General features: G+C 35.7%; 1 protein-coding gene across 1 annotated transcript in view; it reads left to right on the top strand.

Annotated features, from left to right (window-relative positions):
* The window catches only part of mamdc2a (MAM domain containing 2a), a 66,966-nt gene extending 56,154 nt beyond the window's left edge, over nucleotides 1-10,812 (top strand). Inside the window, exons 9-14 of the mRNA XM_030142518.1 lie at nucleotides 196-461; nucleotides 1,559-1,655; nucleotides 4,610-4,753; nucleotides 5,892-6,151; nucleotides 9,086-9,170; nucleotides 10,050-10,812. Of these exons, the coding sequence (XP_029998378.1) occupies nucleotides 196-461; nucleotides 1,559-1,655; nucleotides 4,610-4,753; nucleotides 5,892-6,151; nucleotides 9,086-9,170; nucleotides 10,050-10,111 (914 nt within the window). The 3' untranslated portion in view covers nucleotides 10,112-10,812. The remainder of the gene's footprint in view (nucleotides 1-195; nucleotides 462-1,558; nucleotides 1,656-4,609; nucleotides 4,754-5,891; nucleotides 6,152-9,085; nucleotides 9,171-10,049) is intronic.
* The last annotated feature ends 3,406 nt before the right edge of the window (nucleotides 10,813-14,218 follow it).

Genomic DNA, 14,218 nt, shown 5'->3' with positions numbered 1-14,218 from the left:
TGATGTGGACATAAACGTCTGTGTCATGATCCCTATGAATTTTTTTAAGGTAAATTATTGGGGGACAATACTTCAGTCGATCTGATAGAACCACAACGACACCAGCACATGTTCTCTCTTTCTGCAGGGTCCTTGAAACCCAGCCAAATTACACCAATAATTCCATGTAAACCTGCTGTTTGTCGTTTCTTTTAGGTTGTTTCCTTCTTGCAAACACTCGTTTCACTTCGCAGGCTGGTTACATGGGTCGGCTTCACGGCCCGTTTCTACCGGGAAACCACAAATACTGCCTGAGGTTCTACTACCTGCTGCACGGCTTCAGGACGGTGGACAACGCTCTGGCCGTGTACATTTACGATGAAAACAACGTGGCCCAGGAGAAGGTGTGGAGCCTGGTGGACACGTCCAAAGGGGTGTGGCATGAGGTGGAGATCACCTACATGAAGCCTATGACATCCAAGGTATGGCACAGCTCAAAGGTTAACAGAGTTCAAACAGTTAGGAAGGTGTTAACCAGCCCTAAAAATTATATTAATATTCATCTGCTATAAAAATATAATAAATCAGGACAATTGATGTTTTTTTTCAACTTTTGCTCAAAGTTTAGACCCTAATGTTAATAAAAGTACATCAACAGTGTATTTTAGTGCAAACTTTAATGTTCAAACATGATTTTTAATGTTTGTGGGGTGAAATATACGCTATTAAAAATCTCCGACACGAATAATTAATTTATGCATATCATTGTCAATCCAGCCGAAAACAAAACAAAACAGGCGAGGATAAAAAATTCTAATTTCTCTTTTAGTTTGTTACAGTTTACTCAGGCATAGTAATAGATACAATATTTTAGACAATGGGAATAAATTCTGTGAGGTCTCTAAATGTCCATAGACACCAAGAACATCCATATGAACCTTATTATTGTGAAGCAATTCTTCATTTACTTTGGGTATGTCTTTTTAGGCGTTTTCCCCTGAAAATATGGTCAGGGTTAAACAGGTTAAAGACCCAAACATCCACTGGTGAAGGTTATTACAATTCAAAGGTTATTGCATTTAAACAGAGAAAAATTGAAGAAAAAGTGACTGTTTCGGCAAAATCTATCATTAACTGAACATAAACCAAGTGTTTCTATCCACTGTGTTTGATCAAACTCCATGGGTTTTACTGAATCAATGTTATAGAAGATGACAATGTTTCCATGGTAACTACGGAGGCTCTGAATGTCCAAATGAGTCATATCTGATGACCATGAAAATACGACAAATTGTATTTTACACCATTTATTTGCATGTATTGATAGGATTTATGGATCAACAAATATTAAACAGTTTAGATCAGTAGATGAATTTGGTTGGCAGCAGCTGATTGGATCTTTAAGGGTTAAATTATCATGATATCAAAATATATAAGTATGAATGTAACATGACATTTAGACATACAAGGGGTCAATGAAACAACTCAGCTTATGACTGAAAACGTCATCAGCGATGAATGGAAATGATGGATTACAAATGTATGTACTTTAGTAATTGTTGCTTTTCTTTGGCTACAGGTCGTATTTGTCAGTATATGCAAGAACTTCTGGGAATGTGGCCTTGTTGCCATTGACGACATCACTGTGAATCTGGGCGACTGTCAGATGACATCAGGTACAAGACTCCATGACACATCCACATCTATCTATCTATCTATCTATCTATCTATCTATCTATCTATCTATCTATCTATCTATCTATCTATCTATCTATCTATCTATCTATCTATCTATCTATCTATCTATCTATCTATCCATCCATCTATCCATCTATCCATCTATCTATCTATCCATCTATCCATCCATCCATCCATCCATCCAGCTCATGCTTCTTTTATTCATTCAGCTATCACACTTTTAAACTCAGACAGCAGTCATTTTAGTGATTTTATGAGATTTTTTTATGTTAGCAGAACCAATAGGGTCTTTTAGTTTGCATTGGTATTTATTTATTATGTATTTATTTTCTTCTGTTTGACATTCATGTTTGAAATAAATACATCAATCAATAGATTGTTGATTATTTAAATGTATTTATTCGCAGTTGCTTTCACTGATCTTGTATTTCTACACTGATTTATTTATGTTTGTCACATTGCACTTTGGATGTGGGCTGATGTCTGTGGTAAGCTGCAAATGAATTGCCCATATGGGATAAATAAAGTAGAATTCATTGAATTAAGCAGAAAAATATTGAATTAAGCAAAAAAAAAAAACAATCTGCCAATGGAACAATTGAAAATGATCTTGGTAAGATTTCTTCAAATAAGATTTTCCAGATCTATTGTCTAAAAGTAAGTTCTTATATCTCACTGAAAAGTTACTCTTTAGGTGATTATGTCTCATTTTAAGTGTGATGAGATATTTTGACTAGAAATGAGAAAAATACACTTGGTATGATTTTGATTTTTTCGCAGTCTATCTATCTATCTATCTATCTATCTATCTATCTATCTATCTATCTATCTATCTATCTATCTATCTATCTATCTATCTATCTATCTATCTATCTATCCATCTATCCATCCATCCATCCATCCATCCATCCATCCATCCATCCATCCATCCATCCATCCATCCATCCATCCATCCATCCATCCATCCATCCATCCATCCATCCATCCAATTAACCACATATTAACTCTTACAGATTTGAAAGTATAAGATGCTTCAGACAACAGAATGAGTATAATTAAAATGGGATGAAGGAACAGAAGGCAGATTGTATTTTTGGTGCAGCCAAACCTGAAGCTCATTAAATACAAGAAAATAGGGACAATGTGGACAAAAGTAGACTGAGACTGGGACAACGTGCACTGAATCAAGGGCTGGCAGTGGTCGATAAGCACACAGATCGACTCAAACCAGGAAACATGCTCTGGTGGAATGTAAAAAGTATCTCACAGAGAGAAACCTCATGAAAGCAGAGCTGGTACAAACTGGAGGCACAGATGATTTACTGGAATCTGTTCTCAGTGAGGGACATTATGAAATAACAACCATTTAAAGCTGCGGTGCTTAGTAGTTGTTTGGTATCAATGGGTGAGAAAAAATCCATACTTACCTTTCAGCAAATGGTGATTGAAGTGGTTTCTGAGAACAAGCAGAATTCCATCTCCTGTTCTGAGCCCTGATCCAGATGTGAATGACAGCTGTGATTGCACATCACTGTTCCCATTGAGCCACATTCAACTCTACTGATCCACTTAACTGATTCATTACAGAAGCTGTTACTTGTTTCCACAGCATGAAACTTGAAAAACCATCAGATCATCTAATCTTTTGGAGGAGAGATATGACAGCGTATTAGGGCCACATAAAATAAAAACACTTGTCACTACGAAAATAAGTTGTTAGATTTCGAGAATAAAGTCATTAATTAACGAGAATAAAGTCGGAGTTTAAAAAAAACTCATTATTTAACAACAATAAAGTCGTTATATTTTGAGAATAAAGTCATTATTTAATGAGAATAAAGTCGGAGTTTTAAAAAACTCATTATTTAATGAGAATAAAGTTGTTATATTTCAAGAATAAAGTCATTATTTAACAAGAATAAAGTCGTACTTTTGTGAGATGAAAGTCATAATATTTTGAGTTTCCGGTTTTACAGCGAAGGCAACAAGCGAAGCAGCAACTTTCACTTCTGTTGGACTCCAAAACTTAGAGTAGAATCCTCTCAGTTTCTTGAAAAACAACAAACCCTGTAGTTCTCTAGTGTAACCACCAACAGCCCTGCAGCTGAACACTTCATCAGTTTCTCCTCCACAAAAGAGGCAGTTTACTACAAATCAGTTCAGTTCTTACAACAAACCCAAACTTGTGCAAACTCGCTTCAAAGTCCTTAGACTAATGATAATGTGTTGATGAGGGGATACACTCAGTATTTGGTCTTTGTGCGTAAACCCCAAATGAAAGTAGAACTTCACAAAATATACCAAGTTCTACATTATTCGCTGAGTAGGTACGGCTTTATTCTCATTATATTATGATTTTATTCTCGAAATATTACAACTTTACTCGCGTTAAATAATGAGTTTTTTAAAACTACAACTTTATTCTCATTAAATAATGACTTTATTCTCGAAATATAATGACTTTATTCTCATTAAATAATGAGTTTTTTTAAAACTACAACTTTATTCTCGTTAATTAATTACTTTTTTCTTGAAATGTAACAACTTTATTCCGGTAGTGACGAGCATTTTTATTTTCCTATGTGGCCCTAATACGCCGTTGTAGAGAGAACTGCAGCAGAAAGATGTGTAGTTTTTTCCCCCTGATTTACCTTTCAATTCTATTCTTTTTTTCTATTTTTTTGTATTTTTTCTACTATATTCATTTGCTACCATGGGCCCATAGAGTTTTGTCATTTCAGTTTTCTTTTTGCGATGTACATATGGCAAAACTGACAATGAAAGCTGACTTTGAACTTTGATATGAACCTTCTGTTACCCTGTGATCCACACAAATTCCAGCCAAATCACAGACTCTTCCATGTTCTTCATACATCTGTGCTGTGACTTTTATTCATTCTGCTTGTTGAGGTCGTCTGTGTTTGTACCACAGGTTCCCTCCCTGGACAGTGTAACTTTGAGAGTGGATTCTGCGGCTACATCCAAGACGAAGAGGACAAGGCCGACTGGCTGCGAGTCCGAGGACACACCCCCACCTCCTATACAGGACCCCGAGGAGACCACACTACAGGGGTGGGTGAGTCATTTCCTCAGTTTTCACTGCTTCATTTGTTCTTTTGTTGGAGGATGTGCCTCCACATCATACCAAAGATTCAAAGATTTTTATTTTGTCATTTCACTAGATTTACAGGACATACAGAAAACTGAGATATAGTTTCTCTCTCACCTTGTAAGTAAAAAAAGCCTTTCCCCAAAAAAGATGTAAAAATAGAATAAGAATAAATAGGTGGTATAAAGAATAAACTATAATAGAATATGAAGTGTATATTGGCCTGATCACAGTCAAGGTGTACAACTATATTTGCATCAGTTATTAATCAGTATTGCAAAAAGATCCCCCCAAAACCATTCCCAAAATGTTTCTTTGGCCGTCTTATTACTAGATCTTGCAGTCCTGCAAATTTGAAAAAAATCGGATAAAAACTGATAAAATGGCGACCCAATGAGTGTGAAAACGTGCGCAATTTTATTGTTATAAGAGAGCAAAATTATTGTACATAATGTTTTGTAACACAATAAATAATTACTACTCAACTGTTGTGTCTTTTTTATTACAAAATACACACATCACATTGCTTTTCATTTATTGATCATTTTTGTTGAACAGCTGTTTGATTATCAATTCTTATTTTCAGTATTAAGACAATCAACCATTTTGTTCTGAAAACCCTTCTTTTACAGCCCTTTAATTGTAATAATAGAATGGGAACCTGTTATTTCAGTATTATTATGACTAAATATGCACAACTAGACAGACTTTGGTATGCTCCCTGGCTGTAGAAAATTTGGTAACAATGTGTCAAACGGATGTTTACGTCGAACCGCATGTTTTCAGTGGTGCTATGCTATGAGGGTAACCATATTTGTCTTGAATTCACACAGCAAACTTCTGGACCCTGATGATTTTTCTTAGACAGCTGCCTACACTGACTTATACTTGTAATAATGTTGAAATGTTGTAAGTACCTCTCCTCTGTCCTGTACTTATCCCTTTCACCCTCCGTTGTATCTGCACTCACTCATCCTGGATTCTCTTCTCTCTTCTTTGTCAGTTGTATTTTCTCAGCTGCTCGACCGTGTTTCCACAGGGATCAGTGTATTCTTCCACTCTCCAGTGTGTTATGCTTGAATCTGCCTTTTGTGCGCTTCCTCAGGGTACTTCATATACATCGAGGCTTCGCTCATGAGGCCTGGTCACAAAGCTCGGCTGTTGACCTCTGACCTCCGTGGCTCCTCCTCCCCTCAGTGTCTGATCTTCTACTACCACATGTATGGGACCGGTAGTGGCATACTGAGCGTTCTGCTGCATCACGGCAGATTAGAACGGGACACGTTGCTATGGAGACGGCGTGGCGAGCAGAGCGTCAGCTGGATGAGGGCGATGGTGGACTACCACTGTAACGACCGACACCAGGTACATGTTCAGTCCTTCGCTCAATACGATAAGTTTTAAATTAGAAAACGGGTTCCAGGTTCACATTAACACTTAAAGGGATATTTTGTAAAATTTACTTATTTTTTTCCAGTGTATGTGGATAAAAAGTTTTTGGTTCGGTTTGTTTGGTTACTTGTTAACACTCTAGCAGCAAAACTACTGGTTGAATTCACACCAAATTTAGTTAGTAGATTACCAGTGATCCAGAATAGATCTCCTTACATTTTGGGAACAGTAGGTCAAAGTTCAAAGTTTTTATGAATTTTTAAAATCTTTTTATTTCCCATTAACTTATAATGGGTCAAAGTTCAAATGTCCGTAGCAGCAAAACTATTGGTTGGATTCATAACGAATTTGGTTTAGAGACTGCCAGTACCCCAAAATAGATCTTATTTCAATTTGTGAAAAAATACGTCAAAGTTTCAATTTTTTATTCATTCATTCATTATCTGAGCCCGCTTTATCCTCACTAGGGTCACGGGGGTCGCTTGGAGCCTATCCCAGCTACATAGGGGCGAAGGCGGGGTACACCCTGGACAAGTCGCCAGTTCATCGCAGGGCTGAACTCAATTTTTTATGAATATTTTAAATGTTTTTTTTTTCCCCATTTACTTATAATGGGCGAAATTTCACGTGTCTGTAGCAGCAAAACTATTGTTTGAAATCATACCAAATTGGGTTTATAGATTGCCAGTGATCCAGAATAGATCTCATTACACTTTGGAAACAGCAGGTCAAAGTTCAATGTTTTTATTAATTTTTAGAATCTTTTTGTTTCCCATTAACTTATAATGGGCAAAAGTTCAAATGTCCATAGCAGCAAAACTATTGGTTGAATTCATAACAAATTTGGTTTATAGACTGCTAGGACCCCAAAATAGATCTCATTAAATTTTGGAAAACATACGTCAAAGTTTCAATTTTTTATGAATTTTTTAATTGTTTTTTTCCCCCCATTTACTTATAATGGGCGAAATTTCACATGTCTGTGGCAGCAAAACTGTTTGTTGAATTCATACCAAATTTAGTTTATAGAATGCCAGTGACCCATAATAGATGTGATTACATTTTGGGAAAAGTAGGTCAAAGTTAAAATTTTTTATTCCTTTTTTTTACGTGTTTTTTTTCCCATTTACTAATAATGGGCGAAATTTCCCATGTCTATAAAAACATAAATTTTGTTTCAATTTACTTCAAACTTGACACATATATATAGGCAACTGATATGACATCAGCACATGCATAGACATGATGACATCAGCTGGATCGATGCCAAGATGAGCTTCAATACATGTGAGGGGCGGGGTTTGTTGTGCCTGGAATCACATGTTTGTAATGTTTCGTTCACTGGCTTTCACAGTATTGCACTACCTGCCCCCACCTGGTTTTAACTAAATACTTCCTTCCACTGGATAATTACTGCAGTGATTAAAACATCTTACAATCATTAGCCTACACAGACCACTCCCCCTTCAGGTTTATAAGTCCAGTTTCCCCCACTAGTTATTAGAACTGAAAAAGTCTCTTGGATGAGAGACGAAATGTTTTCAGAAGACCTAAACCAGTCCAGTTGAACCGAGAACAACTATCAAGAAGATCTTCAAATTAATTTTCACCTAAAATGTCTATAAAAATACAAAACTAAATTAAATTCTGAGCTTTTCTGAACCATTTAGAGTACAGACGTTGTTTAAGGCCTCTTTCGAAAGATAAGAGTCTGAATTTTCACTGTAAGTGGTACCAGTTACATGATCTTGGTACACATTATGGTGCATAATGTTACATAATGTTTAGAAGGTTTGTGCCCATTTTTTTTGGTGGGAGTTTTTTCTTATACAAACCGAGGGTCACATGTTGTAAAGCCTATTGAGGCAAATCCATGATCTATGATGTTAGGTTTTTTTTTACATGAAATTATATTATTTGCATTATTTGGCAGTTTTATGTGTCAGTGATCACATTTAGTCCAACAACCTTGTCTGTTAGTCATAAACACAAACTCTGTGAAGCAGTAACAGTCATCAGCTCATTATACACTTAGACGTTCCATGATCTAAGTGTCTGTGGGAGTTAAATGATGCGATTACTGTTGGTAATGTTAAACATGTGTGCCTGGTCTTAGGGGTCCATGAATCGTCTGTAGCAGGGGTGTCAAAAATATGGCCCATGGCCCAAAACCCGCCCTTTTTAAAAAAAAATAAAAAAGTAGTATTTTACCAGAATATGAGGAAGTTGTGCATGTTTCCAAAAAATGAAGAAAAAAAAGTCAACTAGACAAAATATGAAATATGTTTTGTTTATACTGTCTACAATGAAGTACATTTTCCATTCTGTCCAAACTCTGTCTTTTATTTTAGGTTGGAAAAAATAATGATAGTAATAAATAATACAGTATGTAAGCAGAACAGGTATGAAAATATTAGTCCTTCTGTGTTTTTGGAACAGTTTAAACCCAGATGAAAACCTGTGGTTCAGGAGGAGGAGGTGATAATTAGATTAGATTAGATTAGGTTACATTAGATTACACTGGATCATTGAATTACATTACATTACACTGGATTAGATTAGATTACATTAGATTACATTGGATCATTGAATTGCAATACATTACATTGGATTAGATTAGATTGGATTGGATTGGATTAGATTGGATCCAACCATGTCTAAATTCACAGGCCAAGGCAGCAACAGAATAATGTGCAAGAAAATGTGCAGCATAAAAATAGTGCAAAAAAAACAAACGATACAAAAATAATAATCCTAGTAGTAGATAATAAAACTCTGGAGGCTTTTTACATATTTAGATAAGACGTACAGTTGCAATATGTCATACAGTAATAAATAATAAACCAACAATAATAGATATGTTTTGACTGTGAAAAGTAACTATTTTCTGTGTAACTTGTGTTGTAGATTGTATTTGAAGCTATCCGAGGCCCGTCACTACGCAGTGATATCGCTGTTGACGACGTCTATTTTAAAAAGGGACCATGTGAAGGTGAGTCGACCACTGCTGTTTTACCCAGGGAGTTATTGAAATGTTTTTGGAAAAATACATTGAATATGTCATCATGCACTGAATACAAAGTACATAATGAGAATTAATGCTGAAATATAAAACACAATAAATACATTGACACTCCTGACCTTATTTCATTTAAATATTTTTCAAAACTCAGAATTTGAACTGGAATTAAGCAAAAAAAATCTTGAGTTAAGCAAAAAAATCTGCCAATAGAACAAGTGAAAATTATCTTGGTAAGATTTCTTTACATAAGATTTTAAAGATCTATTGTACAAAAAAGTTCTTATATCTCACTGAAAAGTTACTCTTTAGGTGATTATGTCTTAGTTTGAGTGTGATGAGATATTTGGACTAGAAATGACAAAAATACACTTGGTAAGATTTAGATTTTTGCAGTGTAAGAAAAGCTAAAAATAGTGAAATATGAATTTGGGAGCTGACACAAATATAGGACTGGGTCTTTATGAGTTAATACCGTGTTTTATTATGTATATTTGGTATATATACATATATTCAGAGCTATATACATATGTTTCTATATTTGGAGCTTTAGATAATTGCTATATTTTTCTGTCATATTGATAATTTCTTTCCTGCTACTTTTTTTAACAACTTTATTTATCATTTCTCCATAACAACATTGACATCACTAAGGCATTTCTTACAAAATTTGTGAACTTGCCCCCCCCAATCCAGGTGGCATCCCCACAAATACATCCACATAAACACACACGTATCAAATTTCCTGCTACTTTTTATTCTACTTGACTGTAACACAGATAATTTCCGCCTGGGACTTATAAAATATTCTGTTTCTGATTTACGTCTGTGTTTCCTCGTCTTCCTCCTCAGATCCTGGTGATGCAGCTCCATACTCAGGCTTCTCGGAGTATTTCAATGAGATAGAGAAGTGAGACCGGCACCTTGTCTTCTTCCATAAATGTTCTTCTGAGGCCTTTTTCACAAGTGTTTATGAGGATTCACACAGTTGTAGAGTGATGTTAATGTTGCAGAATCTTCACCACACTGCACTGCTGCTGTTCCCCATCCACCGCCGTCATGTTTAATACTAGTGCTTCCCTCTCAGTGTTTCTCCATGTGCATGTACGCAGTGGGAAAAAGTCAGTATTATCGTCCTGTAGGATCATTTCCAATAAGGCCCGAACAATAAGGATGCACTGACGTTTGGTCAAACATACATTAACTTTTAAACCAGGGTGAGTAAAATACAGTAAGTCTGTAATTAAACTAGTTCAGTTAGAGCCCAGAGTTTCAGACACAGGAAACCCATTCTTTTTTACCCTTTTGTATTTCCTATTAGTGTGGCTTTTGTGTCGAACTTTGCACTGTTTTCTGCCACTTTGGTTAATAATTTAGGGAAATGAAAATGTACATAAAATGACAGGTATCGATGCAAGCTTCAACAGGGAGTTTGAAGATGTACACAAACACTAATCATACTGTAGGGCAGTGGATCAGTGGTTCCACAATTTATTTTTTTTCATTTAATATATGCACATATTAAAAATCAGTGTTCATTTTTTACTCTCTTAACCCATAAAGACCCAAACTGGTGACCAAAACCATTTACTTATGTCAATGTTTATTACCTGTTGATCCACTAATCCTATCAATACATGTAAATATTTAGTGTAAAATACAGTTTGTCATCTTTTCATGGTCATCAGATATGACCTATTTGGACGTTCAGAGGCTCTGTAGTTACCATGGAAACACTGTCATCTTCTACAACATTGATTCACCAGTAAAACCCGTGGAGTTGGATCAATGACAGTGGATGGACACACTTGTTTTATGTTCAGTTAATGATAGATTTTACTGAAAAAGTCACATTTTCCTCAGTTTTCTCTGTTTCTGTTAAAATAACCCTCAACTTTAATCTGAGCTTTTATGAACATCTACATGGTCAGTGAATTAAATATAGAAAAATACATGAGTTAGACTGAAAAAACTCAAAATAAAAAGGATACTAAATAAGGACACTGAGCAAAAATATAAACGCACCATGTGGCATTTTAACTTTTTAATAGCAGTAGGTGTTGCACAATATATTAAATCGCACACAGTTTATTCTGTTGATCAGTGTGGTACAGATTAGTGTCCGTTAGAACATGATAGTGGCGTCTGGCATTCAGGGACATTCATGTGGACACAGTAGGGGTCGGATGAAAGAAATCACAGCTCCATATAGCTCCACTGGCTTCCTGTAGAGCAGGGGTTTCAAACATGCGGCCCGGGGGCCAAATGCAGCCCGCCAAAGGTTCCAGTCCGGCCTGTGAGATGAATTTGCAAAGTGCAAAAATTCCACAGTCAAGGTTGTGGAACTCATTTTAATTCAGGTTCCACATACAGACCAATATGACCTTAAGTATAATAATAGCAGAATAACCTACAAAAAAAAAATGACTTCTTATTCTCTTCTTGCTTTGATGTGAGAAAAATAATATGACATTATGCCTATAAATAATACAAACTTCAAATATTTGTCTTTGTTTTAGTGCAAAAATAACATTAAATTATGGAAATATTTACATTTACAAACTATCCTGTAACAATAAAGTGTGAATAACCTGAACAAATATGAACAACCTGAAATGTCTAAAGAAAATTAAGCACAATTTTAACAATTTTCTGCCTGTTACTAAGTGTTTAGTGTCTTTGCAGATCTGATTCATAATGCACATGTGTAAATGATAAGTTGAGGCAGAATATTGTTAAAATTGCACTAAATGTTCTTAATTTTTTCATTTAAATGTCAGTTTTTTCAGGTTATTCACATTTTTTTGGGATAGTTTATGAAAGTAAGTATTTTCATGGAGTTGTCATTATTTATAGACTATTGTGCTATTATTTTACTGGTCCGGTCCACATGAGATCAAATTGGGCTGAATGTGGGCCCTAAAAGAAAATGAGTTTGAGACCCCTGCTGTAGAGCAACACATCGTCTTCTCGTCGAGTTGACAATATTGTCAATTGTGGCCTGTGGAATGTTCTTCCACTCCTCTTTGAGGGCTACACGAAGCTATGGGATATTATCTGGAACCTTTCTGGCATGATTTGCGACATCTGTGGCATGGTGACATCTGAGGAAATGTGATATTTTAAGGTGTCCTTTTATTGTCCCCTGTATAAGGAGGGCCTGTATACTGTTAACGCTGTTTTAGCAGCGTCTGGACATGAGACACCTGTGTTGTGGGTGGAATCACTAAACCACTGAGCAAGAGATGGGCACAAAGTTTGTTTATAAGTCAAGAGAATTAACCATGTTTTACACTTATAAGACATCATGAGCTCATTGTGGGGCGTGCGTCTCGAGTTACACAATCACTGTACATGGTGCGTTTATATTTGTGCTCAGTATCAACCAGGGGTCTCAAACTCATTTTCTTTCAGGGGCTGCATTCAGCCCGATTTCATCTCCAGTGGGCCAGACCAGTAAAATAATAGCATAATAACCAATAAATAATGACAACTCCAAATTTTTTTGTCTTTGATTTAGTGTAAAACCCTCCATTAAATTATGAAAATACTTACTTTTATAAACAAACAAAAAAGATGTGAATAACCTGAAAAAACTGAAATTTCTTAAGGAAAAATAAGTGCAAGTTTAAAAATATTCTGCCTCGACTTATCATTTACACATGTGCATTATGGATCAGATCTGCAAAGACACTAAACACTTAGTAACAGGCAGAAAATTGTTAAAATTGTGCTTAATTTTCTTTAGACATTTCAGGTTGTTCATATTTGTTCAGGTTATTCACATTTTGTTGTTACAGGATAGTTAGTAAATGTAAATATTTTCATAATTTAATTTATTTTTTGCATATATTTGAAGTTGTCATTATTTATAGGCATAGTGTTATTTTTTTTCACATCAAACCAAGAAGAAAATATGAAGTCATTATTTTTTTGTAGGTTTTTATGCTATTATTTGACTGTAGATCATATTGGTCTATATGTGGAACCTGAACTAAAATGAGTTCAACAGCCTTGACTGTGGAATTTTTGCCCTTTGCAAATTCATCCCATGGGCTGGTTTGGAACCTTTGGCGGGATGCATTTGGCCCTCGGGCCGCATGTTTGAGACCCCTGGTATAAACAGTGATAAATCACTTAAGACAGGTTAAATATAGAGAAAAAAATATTTGATAACTGTCACAAAAGTAGCACTGGGTCTTTATGGGTTAAGAAGGTTAGGGTTGGAGGTTGTAAAGTAAATTGGCTTTCAGACGTATTTTAGCCCTTATTGCTAATATAGTGAAATTGTCTGGAAGGTTAAACAGAGTGTGTCAACATTAACACATGGCTTTTAGGGCTGGGTGATCATGATCAGGCTTATTTTGTAATATATTCTCCTTTTTAGAGAGATCAAAATAACAAGGAGCGTCCAAACTGTCTATCAAATTCATTTTAAATTCCCCACAGTTGACAGAAGTGTTAATATTAAGAGATCCGTTAATGTATATGTACTATTTTTCTGCTGCTGATGATACAAAACTTCAAACAGCGATGAATTATTGTAAATGTGTGAGCGTCTGGTCTGGTTCTAAAGTCTGACGTGCAGCCAGTGTCATGTACACAGATGCTAGAATGTTTTCGGTTCATTATAAATCACTGGCAGGGCAAATGAGGCCGTGTAGCAACACAGATGTTCACACAGTTTACATCATTAGCTGCTGTCAAAATACGACAATAATAGAGTCCAAGATGATGCAGTTAGATACAAACACAGCCTCAACCTCCATGTACCAGAAAAACACGAGGCTACGTTCACACAGTAGGTCTTAATGCACAATTGGGATTTTTTTTGGTGAAATCCGATTTTTTTCGTGCGCTCGTTCGTATTACACATTAAATTCGACTTCTATCAGTTTTGAGTATGAACTGAATGTGACCCTGAAGTGACCCGCATACGCAAAAGAGGTCCTGACGTAGTATGTGACCACGCAGACACGCACTGTGTTTATGGATGTAAATATGTTTTTCCCGCCACTCCT

This window comes from Sphaeramia orbicularis, chromosome 9, assembly GCF_902148855.1.
Source record: "Sphaeramia orbicularis chromosome 9, fSphaOr1.1, whole genome shotgun sequence".
NCBI lineage: Eukaryota > Metazoa > Chordata > Actinopteri > Kurtiformes > Apogonidae > Sphaeramia > Sphaeramia orbicularis.
This window is presented reverse-complemented; position numbering and strand designations above follow the sequence as displayed.